The 13,130-nt window shown below is 44.7% G+C and overlaps 1 protein-coding gene across 1 annotated transcript in view; it reads right to left on the bottom strand.

Annotated features, from left to right (window-relative positions):
- Positions 1 to 1,904: 1,904 nt before the first annotated feature.
- Positions 1,905 to 13,130, bottom strand: part of LOC143346632 (uncharacterized) — a 54,608-nt gene continuing 43,382 nt past the window's right edge. The window contains exons 7-9 of the mRNA XM_076774909.1: positions 11,714 to 11,911; positions 6,999 to 7,176; positions 1,905 to 3,908 (exon numbers count right to left, since the gene is read on the bottom strand). Coding sequence (XP_076631024.1) covers positions 3,666 to 3,908; positions 6,999 to 7,176; positions 11,714 to 11,911 — 619 coding nt within the window. The 3' untranslated portion in view covers positions 1,905 to 3,665. The remainder of the gene's footprint in view (positions 3,909 to 6,998; positions 7,177 to 11,713; positions 11,912 to 13,130) is intronic.

Here is a 13,130-nt window from a genome sequence, read left to right as displayed (position 1 = left end):
GGTTCTATTTCATTAATGGCGGCTATAATATTGTTTGTTAGCTCGTCAATCTTTTGTGGTTTATTGAGATCAACTTTACTTTTTAGAAAACCCCATAGGAAAAAGTCGAAGTCAGTTGATGTCTCCTCCTCGAGAAATCAGGCGTCGAAAATAAGCTCGAACAGAACTTGAATGTTTATAGTTTTCAACAATTTGTACACGTTGTTGCACAGTGTATCGTCCCATGATGATTTGTTTATGTTTAGTGTTGACGTGTGAGAAATATAACAAAGAACAATCAAACTATTTAGCAGTGCTATCTGTTGAAAGATGTGACTCAATTTGGATAACCCTATATTAGCATGTGACCTAAAAGTTACACGGGTTCATAGAGGGTTAAATCGTACTCCGGGCAAAAATGAGCTTGACGCGGCTGATCCTAGATCATCGCGATCGGTTTGGCGTGGATGCTGTAACGCGGTCATTCGATCTTCGGTGTCCGTGAAGGGATGTCCCGGGGATGCGGCAGCCACGGTCGACGCGTTGCGACGCGACATAAATAATCGCGGCCGATAATTAAGACGGCGTTTCGGCGCTTGTGCGTGTACAGGCCGACACCCGCTGTCTCCTCGCAACCTGACATCGAACTCACGCGTGTAGACACGCGAGGCCGCGTCCGAGCCATCGGGAGAAAATATATCGTCCGCCCTCGGCCCATTCGTCGACCCTCTCCCGACTCTCCGCGTTCTCTCCCGGTTCTTCAGCGGGATGGAATCCCAGCGATTCTCGCGAACTTCGGGACACCGAATATCGTAATGGGTAAGGGCCCCGAGGGCTCGTTCCATCGCGAGCGAAAGAAAAAAGAAACGGTTAGAAGGGGTGAAGGGGAGCAAGGGGGGAAAAAGGGAAAAAAGAAAAAGGAAGAAACGTGAAGAGGACGCGACGGGAAAAGAAGAGAAGCAAAGCGTTGTGCCGAAGCCGACCGTGCCGTATGCGAGAGCTCCGCTGTCACGGTAGAAAGTATTGCGCGGATTCATCTGGATAAACCTTGGTACGATCAATCACCTTGCGATTAACCGAACTGCCTACGAAATTGAACTCGAACCGTGTAATTTATAGTGCTTTTTCTGGAAAAAGATAAGTACGTCGTCGTAGCCCGGTGACACGACCGCACTCTGCATCGAAAAACGTTCTCTTCTTTTCGCGGAACGGCTGTCCCGCGACGTCACCGTTCCGTACGAAGGGCCGCGGACCAACCGCGCGAAACCATAAGATAATTATCGTTTCTGCGAAATCGCTTATTACCGCTTATAACCGTTGAACGTTATTAACTGTTTAAATAAATGACGCGACGGGCCGGCATCGCGAGAGGGAAACCCGCTGCCAATGACATAAGTTCCCGGGTGTAATTAGGGGAATAAAGTCCGCGGAATTTCGCGAGCCAGAGCCACGATCGTAAAGAGGACGAGCGTCCAGGCGTAACCTGAGGCCCGCAGACTCGTTGCGAGCAAGGGGTTGCTGCAGAAACGACGAGGACACGTTGGGGGAACGATGGTGGGGGGCGTCTCGGTGCCGACGTCGTCGTGCCAACCCCATGGGGCGCCAGGCTCGTTATATCTTCATTAAGCGGTGTACCTAACCATCCTGTCGCGACTTCTTAGCACTTCGCAGTTCACACTAATTTCGCGTTACTTTTTCTTTCTGCGTATCGGTTTCCTTGTTCGCCGTGATAAACTCGCAATAAAGACGCCCAGAAGAACAAGCGCGCCCCGGTATTCCGTTTCTCTTCGTTTCTTAGCGGCGCAACCTTCTGTCTAAACTCACCTCTTTACGAACCATCGGAAAATCGTTCCTCTCGTTCCTCCCGTTCGGCTTCGTTTAAAAAAGTTGGCCAGCTTAAACAAAATAGCTTGGAATTGTCTTTTATTACCATTCTGGATACATTATAAACATCGTTTAAATTTTTTAAACAGAATTACGCAAACTTATAAAAATGTTACATTCTTTTTTCCAAGCAAAAAGCAGTCGTGGATTCAGCAAGTAACCGATCGACGTCGTTTCGAGGGCGGAGTAGTTTTTAAAAAATCTCCAATTCAAAAGACGCACTCGCGATCGTTCCTTTTTCGTCTTGCGTCCTCGGCGCGTCGATATTTTGCGAGAGGACGGCGGAACCTGCGGAAACCAGCGGCACGAGTTCAGCAAGATTTAAGCGCGATCCTTTGTCCGAGGAGTAACGCCCGCGAGTTTCGTGGTCGTGTCGGAGAGTCAGGCGTAGGATCCCCCTTGGCAAGGAAATTCCAAGTCCCCGAATCGCCGTAAGATCGGGACACGTCGTTATGGGTCCGCGCGTTCTCTCTCTCTCTCTCTGTCCCTCTCAGGGTTTGTTTCTCGAGCAGGGACAGAGGCAGGAGCAGCATCAGCATCGGCATCAGCATCGGCATCGGCATCGGTATCGGGGCGGAGGACCCGGTCCACGGGCAGAAGGAGGACGCGGTCGTAAATATTCGGGCGCCAAATAATGCCGGTTCCGAGCGAGAGCAAGCGACCACTACTGCTGCTCGACCCGTAATGAAGGACATCCTCGTTAATTAGTCAATAAATTATCCTTCGCGCTCACGACGTCCGTAGTCTCTCTGCTCTCTCCGTCTCTCTCGGTCGCTCTCGTCCTGTTTGCCCGAGAGAACTCAAGGGCCGCATACTTTACGACACCTATCTCGAGCGACAGCACGATGCATTTCTCACAATCAGGACCCTCGAAGACGGAAACGCGTCTTGTAAGACGATCCACGAGGTGGTCCGCCGTTGGCTTTCAGCCACGATGAATTTTTCAACGACCGTTTCGTCCCGTTTCCTCTCCGTTCCTCGTCCACCCCGTCCACCCCGTCCACCTCTACTCTTCCACCTCTCTTACCCCCTTAACCGCGCGTCTGATATCGCGGAGCAATAGGAAACGACCAACAAGGTACATGCCGAGAGATTAGCGCGCTTGTTTCCGTTCGATCGTCCCGAAACACCAACTAGGTACCACCGGGTGGTTGGCATTTTTATATGAAACCGATCATCCCCCGTCTACTCGTACCTCCGAATCGATCCTTACAAATAGCCATATTCGTATTCGCGGCGAATCGTCGGTGGCGTATCGTTCAAAAACCAAAAGGCGTCTCTAAATCGTTGATCGACCGTCTATAAATCGGAACGGCAGGTGGACGCGGACGTTGGAATGATCGCCGCCAGAGCGTTGTGCACAGGGCATAAAGATTCGATGGTATACGCGTCGAAAGTACGTACCGTGCCACGTGACCGTACATCACCTTAACTATTTCCTGACGCAGTACAGGCCTACCGGTTCGCACGACCACGAAGGACGGGGTACCCGACACCGACGCCATCGACGTCCAAGGCTAACGCATCCGTGCGCTATGTCGTGAGCCCGATGCATCGGAGATAATTCAAGAACGCTCTCACGACCGGCCGTCCCCGTCGATCCGAGGAATATTCGAAAGATGTTGTTACTCTTCGGAGCGAACCAGGTTCCAGGCCTGGATTCCTGGTCGCCGTTCCGACAATTTTAACGCGGACGCGCGCCGTAAATTTGCACTCGCCGGGGCCCCGAGGTAGACGTTCCACGGTCCGGAATCGCGAGGCGAACGGGACGACCAAGAGAGGAAGAAACAATCTCGCGCGAGTTAACTGGCCTTGTCGATGAAAACCGACGGGACGCGCTGAACCTCGAAGATCCTGGAAATGTAGTCGATCGCGTGTCTCGGCGCCGGGAAAACGTCCGGGTGAGTTTCCAACAGATGGGCCCGCAGCTCTTTCGAGAAATTCGTACAGAACGGGTCCACGTTCTTTTCATGGCACACGTCGCACTCGTAGATAGTCTTCCCCGGATGCAGGCTGGTGGACAGGACGTGCTTCCGGAGATTTTCCTGTGACAACCAGAAAAACGACGTCTATTGATTAGTCGAGTCTATTTACTCTGATAGGCAAAAGGACAATTACGTGTACTGTTCGCGGCTGGAAAGTTGGCTATTCCCCACTATTGAAGCTCTAGGAACACACAGCTTTTTAGGGATTTTTTTATAAACAAAAGGTATAGGTTTCTTAATTTCGACATTTTGCTGTTTATTTATGTTTCACGAATGTTTACAATTTTTTTCAAGTAAAAATAATCAAAATTGACTGAAGAGTGCCCTAAGTGTAAAGATATCTTTTTATATTCTGAGTAAAAAGGGACCGTGTAAGGAAAAGGTTAAGAACCACCGAAGTAGTACAGTTCCTCGAGCTACCAAGCGTTAAACTGCAATCTTTTAGGTTTGTTATTGTATTACAGGAGTATTCAGCATTCAAAGGGTTAGAATACCCCCGTAAAATGAATTTAAAGAGTGTAAACATAATTTTTGCATTCTGAGGAGCATAGAAAGGAGTATCAGTAGATTGATAAAGGGGGTCGTGTAAGAAAAAGGTTAAGGATCCCCGAATTAACACACTCCCTCGAGCTACGACTGCGTCAGACTGCGATCTTTTAGGTTTGCTATTATATTACAGGAGTATTTAATACTCAAAGGGTTAAAATATTCGAATAAAATGAATTTAAAAACTGTAAACATAATTTTTATATTCTGAAGAGAATAGAAAGGAGTTTTAGGGGGTTCGTGTAAGAAAAAGGTTAAACACCACCGAAATAGCACAGTTCTTCGAGGTGCCAAGCGACAGACCGTGATCTTTTAGGTTTGGTATTAGTTTTGGTGGTAGAGTTATTACTAGATATCGCGTCGGGACATTCAAGACTGTTGCGAGTTTGTGTTGCAGCGGCTGGGACAGTCGGAATGGGGTTTCGTTGGCATCGTCGGTGAATACCTGCGAGCAGAATCGGTCTGCCGCAAACCGGACGCGTTCATTGGCTATGCCATGGAGCATTTAAAGGCGCTTTACCCTCTCGGGCTAAGTAGCTGGCCGTAGTCGTAAACATCTTCCTACCAGGCGGGCTTATACGAGCCGTTGATGGCAACGGCAACATCAAATTTAATTTCCCATAAGTAAATCTTTCGACGGGCAGTGCTCCGTGACGGTCTCGGAATAAAGACCCGTTCACACCGTCGTCGAACGCGGATCCACGGAAAGCGTACACCGTCACGCGAGTGCCGCATTAAACGTTTCGCGGATCCAATCGATTCCAATTTCTTTGAATATAATTTCTCCATACGCATCCCGGGTGTACACTGTGCCCGTGGCGTATGCTACTAGGCCGTGGAATATTCCGTTTTACGAGAGCCTTCATTCTAGGATCTCGAGCCTCGCCGCTTTATCTTCATTCTCGTTTATTTCTTTCCACGGATTCCACTCGGTTAATATTAATTTCTTTCTACCTACCTGTAGGCTACCGTGTCGTAACTTAAACGTAAATGTCCCTCGTAACATGTGTATGAAAATTATCGAAAGCAGCAATAAGTCCGATATTCTCGTACTCGGCCGCGGGGCCGTTGCTGGTTATAAAATTATAAACGCGAAACCGCCTGGGATCCTTAACCCAGATCAAGATTTTATCGATGGGATACCGAATGGGCGAGCGTTTCCACTTTTTACGCGATACCGAATAAATTGTCGTGAACGGTCGCTACGCGAGGCATCTCTCAAAAAGTAAATTTCGATTAAAGAAACGAACGTAGAAGTCGAACATGTATCGACTCCGTTCGATCGTTCCGCCGCGCACCGGAGACCGGTCGGCAGCCGGAAATTATTAAATCCCTTATTACTGCGACCCGCGAATACTTTACCGCCGATCCGGCCTGGGGAAAAAATTGAAGAGGCGGATAAAAAGCGGCAACAGGCAGACGAGGGAGGAGGGAGAAGGAAAAGATGCGTGGAAACGCGAAGCAGATCCGAGAGTAACTAGCGTTGCCTTCGAGAATTACCGCCAACCTCCGAGAACCGAAGCGTAAGTTTTCCACCCGAGGAGGGATGGGGGTGGGGGTAGGAGAGATACCGAGACGGAGAAAGAAAAAAGGGCGAACGGGTAAAAGAAAGAAGCGTGTAACCATCTGAGGTAAATCATAACCTGGATGGAGGAAGGAAGGAAAGAAGAAAGGTGGCGTATGTAATCTCGTTGACGCAAGGCGAGCCGCTCCGCTACGTGGGAGGGAATTTCGTCGTTAAATCGCCTCCGAGGTTGCACGCGCGATCCACCCTTATTAAAGTCTTACCGAGTAAAACGATCGGCTATCGTCGATCCCGATATCCTGTCGGATCAGACCGATACCCGTCCGCCTCGTCGTTTCTTATACCTCTTCCCTACTTTTCTTTTCGCCCCCTGGCGTTACGTACCCTCCCCGATCCGCGAATACGCGATCGTAATCGTTATCTCGGCCGATTGCACGATCGCGTCCGCCGCGGGACGAGGGAAAACGATTAAAGCGAGGCCTGGTAAGGTGTGCGACGGCGTTTTTCGCCCGGTCTGAATACAGCCTCGGTACGGTTCAGAAGTGCCTACCGTTGTATCATTACCGATGCAAGACGTAACATTCGCAATTCCCCGTGCCGCGAGATTACCACGGCTCAACTTATCCACGGCTGAGAGCCACTGGAATGAGTTTATGTCGCTATCAAAGAGACACGGAGCCCTCGTATGCGAGTCGCATCCTAACTAAAGCTTCAAAGGGCATTAGCATACCGGCCGCTCGGTATGACTGGCCCGTGCGTGTGTGGGCATCCAGTGAGCACAATTAACTCGTTATCTTATCGCGTCTCGGTGGCGGCAGAGGCGGCGGCATGGTCCAAACATTAAGGTGTACTTTGCTTAATTTACGCCACCAAGTCACCGCGGGGACAAAAATTGAACTGCGAGTCAACCTCTGCTCCTGCCGCGTGTGCACGCGGCGATAGAGAAAACGCACCGTCCCGATCCTTTCGCGCCGCTAATACTCTCCTAACCTCCTCCTTCCTTTTCCCTCAGTTTTCTTTCGCGACAATCTACCGTCCGAAAACCGTCCACGGCAACGTGAATTTTTAATCTTACTTACCAAGTTGTTACTCGCGTAAGGGCAATGCCGGCACTTGTACGGTTTCGTTCCCGTGTGCAACCGCATGTGCCGCTTCAAATGAGAGTTGATTTTCGTTTTAAAATGGCAGCCGGAATGGGGGCAGATGCGCACCTTCGACTTCGTGGCTCTCGCTGTGTCCTCGTGTTGCCCGCGATGCCTGCAACCAACAAATTATGCTTCTTTTCAGGGAGGAGTAATTGTTGTACAGGGTGTTTTTTTTTATGTAAGGGCGCCGTTTTTCTCTATAACGTTCGCTGTCGATTGCATTTAGTCTGCCGTGTAACTTGGATATTGACAACTCATTATGGGGAGATTGACGTTTTCGATAACGTACTTTAGCGATTAAAACATTTTATAAAAACGGAACAATAATAATTCTTTTGCTGGGCCTGCTTAATGATAACGCTTCAAAACAGAAATATGCTTAAATGTTACGAAGCATATAATCGAAATACGATACTGTACTCCATAAATAATGTCACTAATTAAACAAACGATACGTAAAAGCAAACGAAACTAAAAATGTTTGGTTTAAAAGTTATCCTAAGGCAAAGTAATGCCCTTACACGAAAAAAACACCCTGTAGTTAAGATAATTTAGTAACCGATGAATTACGTCGTGTAATAAAAATTAGCACGTAGACTTGTTAAAGAATACCTACTGGTCCACGCGAAATCTACCATTCTTACAATAATAATAATATATTTATTCTTAAGTATACACAATTATCCAACAATAATACGAACAGTCATGGACAATTTGTCATTTACGACGTGTAATTAAAAAGGTAAAGTTCTTGCGTGTGATCCTAATTCGACGACCATGGACTGTAGAGTGCATTGGTGTTGCAAATTGCTTTTCGTATACAGTAGAACGTCGATTATTGGTATCCCGATTATTCGAATGTTGACTATGCGAACAACCGATTATCGGTATACAAATGGAACACACGTGTGTACCACCACAAGCCCAACTCTGATACCGTTTGTACTTTAAAATCTGTATTTGTCTCGCAAATATTAGACGTAAACAGATAGGTAAGATTACTCGTTCCACTTACGTTATGCGTAATAAGGAAAAGAATGATGTTGAAATTGGAAAAGAAATTTTGGAGAGAGTTTCTGATTTAAGCGTGTATAATATTGAAAATTATTAAATGATTAGAACTTGGAAAAAAGGTGATCAAAGTAAATAACCATTCTCGGGAGAATCTAAAGGAAGCATGCGTTCTTTCGTCCAGTAAACATGACGTTTTACTGCATATCTATACGAAATGATGTTAAAAAGCTACAAAATAATATAAGAAAATGGAAAGAAAGGAATCAAGAAGCAAACATACAAGGAATCGTAAATAGCGAGCAAAAAGAAAAACGTATAATTTGTAAGTCATGTATGGAAGTGTTCACCGAACGTTTAAATAACGGAAAAGGATCACAAGAAAGCGGACGGTATTACGAAACGAATTAGCGATCCATAATGATTCGACCTAAATAATTAAATTTGCCGTAAAGCGTTCAATTATCTTTACGAGAAAGAGAGTTTTCTGAAATTTTTAGTCGGAATACGAAAGCCCATTTCGTGTAGAATATCGGGGCAGGTAATCTACTTATTTATTATTTTATATAACAAGTAGGTCAGCTGTACGATGTTGCTCAAGAGTCAATAACCCGTGATCTGTTTGCATGAGATCACAATTATGGCATCAGTGTATTATAATTTATAGTTAAAACCTCTCAACATTCTTATGAATTAATCAGTAGAAACTTAGGAACGAAAGACGATTAAACCCGACGGAAATAAATACTAAAATTAATTTGATTCTCAGTATCCACGATAATAACGATGTTTCAATTTTAAACAATTATCTTTTTACGGGACTTATATTATATAATTACAAATTGCGAACGAAGTAAAATTTACTAAAAAACCGGATACGTTTTTATCTATATAATTTCGTTCATAAAATTTTGATTTGTGAAGGTTGTTTTTCATAGTCTTTCAGAACGTTTTATTCAAACCGCGTTGATACAAACTTTTACAAACTTTCTAACTAGAAATGCTAGTATCTAGATATAAATCATTTTCCCAAATATCATTGCTGTTCTTTTACTATTTTTAACGTCAGGATTTGTTGTGTTTTAGCCCATTGTGCAACATGGGGCGCATACGTCCCACGCAGCGTGGCTGAAAAGCCGCTGAAAATGATCGAGCGGGGAACGCCGTTAACGGTGAATTTGCGGTATGGTAATCGTCGCGCATAATCTGGGCGCAAATAACCAGAAATCAAGCAGCTTTTCGTGAAATCGAGGAAAAAGAAGGGGACCGACAACGGAATATTTCTGTAAGGTAGAAGACGCGGCGGCGACTCTCGGGCGAGTTCATCGTCGCAGCGGGATCGGTGATTATGAACGATGCGATATGCGTGCGCGATATTACGAGGGAGCCATTGGCCATGGCTACGTGTATATCAGGTTCGAAATGCGTGACACGTTTAATTAAAATCCCGCGTGATTTACTCCGCCGCACAGAGTGTAAACGATAGAGACGGAACGAGATACAATGCTGGGAGAAAGAGGGATCGGCGACAGTGCCGTGGACCGATGAAAAAGAGAGCTGAACAGAGATGGAAAGGGGGAAGGAACGAGATAGTCGGAGGGTGCTGGATAGTGGGGGATGTTGGACCCGGGTTGATGGAGGGAGAAAGAGAGCGGAGGCGGGAGAGAAAGAGAACCCCGTGACACTGTGGCTGCGTTGAGTTCGACTCACGTAGTAAGTACTCAATTCGCGATGAAATATCGTGCCGACCATCGCCATGCGGACGATCATAACGGGTTGCCCGCACTTGGCCGGCTGCTGCACGCAACTTCCGCTTTCGACGTACTCTTTCTCTGTTTCACTTTCTCTCTATCGTTCTGTTCCACCCAGCACTCCCGCGCAGTTTGTTTCCCTTTCTCTCTCTCTCTCTCCCCCTCCCTTCCACCCTTACGGTCGCACGCGTGGCCGTAATAAAAAACAAAGAAAAAAAGAAACAACAAACACACACACGGAACCAAACAAACAAAACAACAAACAGAAAAATGGAAACAGAACGAGGAAAAACAAAACAAAGCGAAACGACAAATCAAACGAGATGAAATTTATTAGCGACCTTCCACGGTACAATGCCTTTAATAAGGCACGATTTAAATCGAACCTCTCGCTTTCGTGCGTGCCGCGCGACAAACGGCCGTTGCATATTTTCCGGTATTAACGTTCCCGTACTCCGCTCGTTCCCCCGCCCCCCTCATCTTCACCGCCCCTCCCCCTTTCCTCTATAGATAATTAAGAATCAATCCATTCGCGGATAAGAAATCCCCGCGCGCGTAATCACTGCGCGGATTCCTCGATTAAAGGAATCGCGCGAGCACTTTCCCATTAAGCACGGTCAACGATTTATCGCTCGGACGAAACAAATTATATCGATAATACTCGAGATTCTTTGACCATTCGCGTCCGAGCGATCGCTTACGCGCGCACCGACTAGCCGCGGCCAACGCAATTAATTCTCTACTTCCTCGAAGACATCGATCATGCATCCTACATACGCGAGCCACGAGCACGATTAATGGCGTAGGATCGTGGCGTTCCCGTCGGGAATCTCGATTAGAATTAATGTCAATAATATCGGTGGTACGGGCAGTCGAGGCCAGAATCAACGTTCCTCCGAGTCGACGCGATCGAGATCGCGTTCGAGCGTAATGCGTTTCACCTTGCTCGACTTTGCCTAACGATCACGAGACCACATAGTGCACAATGGTCTGGTCAACCGGTAATTTCTAACTAAAATTCAATTTTCCTATATAAAAAAAACTCTTTTTTTTAATATTAATGCGTTTACTGCCGGGTGAAAACAATACAATTCACTGCAAGAGTGAAATTTTCATTTTGGACCATTGTAAACTATACAACCTGAAATTTGTTTTACTTATTTTTGTAAGCTTGCAAAAATTCACAAATCTTATTTAAATTTATTTTCCTCGACGTCTCAACTTGAGAATTAATTTTTCGTCGTCTATATATGGGTTGCCATCAAGCATAAATCGAATGTTTCTAATTTTTTTAATATCAGTGTATCATTTAATCTCTAAAGAACAATTTCCTACGGCTGATACTTAATTTGTACTAATTCGGTTCTCACCGAGTTTCTTAGGATTATTGATATTAATACTGCGTAATATTTATATTATAGGAAACAATATTATTGCGTTTCATTCCAGATCTACCGGTTGAACGCATCGGTAACGCGTATCTAACAGATCCTATCTTAGACGCGACACTATTAATCTAATCAAAAGTCTCTAATTATTTGATAGTTTATTAGTATACAATTAGTTCGAATAGACTATTAAATAACGATTAATAGCGTCGTGTCCAAAGCAGGATGCGCTAGATAAATGTTATCGATGATTCTAACTAGCAGACGTGACAAACTTCAACGTTATTGCTCTTTCTGTTCCTCTAAAAAACAATTAAGTCGCACGAGAATACTCTTTAAAATTTTTAAACAAATAATAAAATACAATAATGCAATAAATGCTTTCAAATGTTCGTCAAAAGAACCAGTATGGTTTGGAATGCGGTTTAAAAGATAGAAAGGATAGAAATTTCATAACTATTTTTCTATTGTAAATTTACGACCCTTGCAAGTTAATTACCTGCGTAATTGTGTTTTCGTTTTGGCCGAGTAGGAGCAATCGGAACACTGGAACGGTCTGTCGGGCGCTTGTTTCTCATGTACCAAGCTTCTGTGCGATTTCAATTCGGAGGCTGTTCGAAGCACCGTTGGACACCCCGGAAGTCCGCACTTGAACTTCTTCCCGGCATGCCGTAACATGTGCTGTCGCAAGGAGTGTCTGAAACGAAAGAAAAGTAAATTAAAGTCACTAGAAATACAAAGTGCATAACCATTTCAATGCACGTAATTCGATATTAGAATTTTCAAGGTTCACAGACAATATCCTTAAATCGATGCATTCGCAACGTTCGAACGAATGCAAATTGTCTTAAAGAATAGATAAAAATAAGTTACAAATTTAAATTAACTGAAATAATAAAGGAAACAAAGTCACAATACTGAAATAAGGACAGCAATTCGTTTACTAATTTTTCTTTTACGTTACATGTGCATTTAACGTTTACTGACTGCAGCACACTCTGTCGAGCGTTGATACAAGTACGAATTCCCAAGGTTGATCCGCCATTTTGTCGCAAAATATGAGCAACGCGTTGACTTAATCAGAGACGGTACTCTTTTAATAGTAAACATTTACATTTTATCTATTAAATAGAATCACACTTTTTGAAATGAGAAATTATAAAATTCAAATTTTGATAGAATTGCTTATAATGTTGTAATTATTGTACAAGAAACGAACAATTATTATCTGCAATTTTAAGTAAAACGAAATATTCGTTCGATTAAAATTGTATATTTATATTTATATTTAAACGATGAAAGTAAGTATTCCTTACATGAAAACTAGGTAGCAAAACTATTTTCTTGCATCTGACTCATTGGAACAAAGCGTTTTGGATACTTATGTAGATATCCCAGTTACTGAACAACCCTGAGTATTTTGATTATTAACATACAGGTTAACAAAGCTTCAAATAACCCATACTTATATAACATTTTTTTCTGATTTAGTCTTATAGAATATACTGATAAGGTTTGATCACCAACACCTTGTATACTTAGCGAGTTTCGAGTAAACGAATTGGTCGGTCCCAACGTCCGCATGCTGAAAATACATCACGAGATTCGTCTGATTTTTTGAATACCGGTGCCCGCGGTTCGACGAGCGGTATCGAGAATAATGATTTTGCAGCTTAAAGAACCGCGTTTTCGTTAAATTCAGCGCATAATAAGACAGCACAATGGTCTCACGAATGCATGGTACGCGTGTGACCATCGGCTGTTCGCACGCCGTACGATCCGATCGCAGCTGTTGCATCCTATATCAACCTGCCGGCGAACGCACACAAGAGCTGTACTTTAAATAGTTTCTGTCAAGAGGTGACGATCTATACGGTTATTGAACTCGCTGTTGGCGCGTCGATCTGCTCTCCGAG

Source organism: Colletes latitarsis, chromosome 10 (assembly GCF_051014445.1).
Source record: "Colletes latitarsis isolate SP2378_abdomen chromosome 10, iyColLati1, whole genome shotgun sequence".
NCBI classification, from domain to species: domain Eukaryota; kingdom Metazoa; phylum Arthropoda; class Insecta; order Hymenoptera; family Colletidae; genus Colletes; species Colletes latitarsis.
This window is presented reverse-complemented; position numbering and strand designations above follow the sequence as displayed.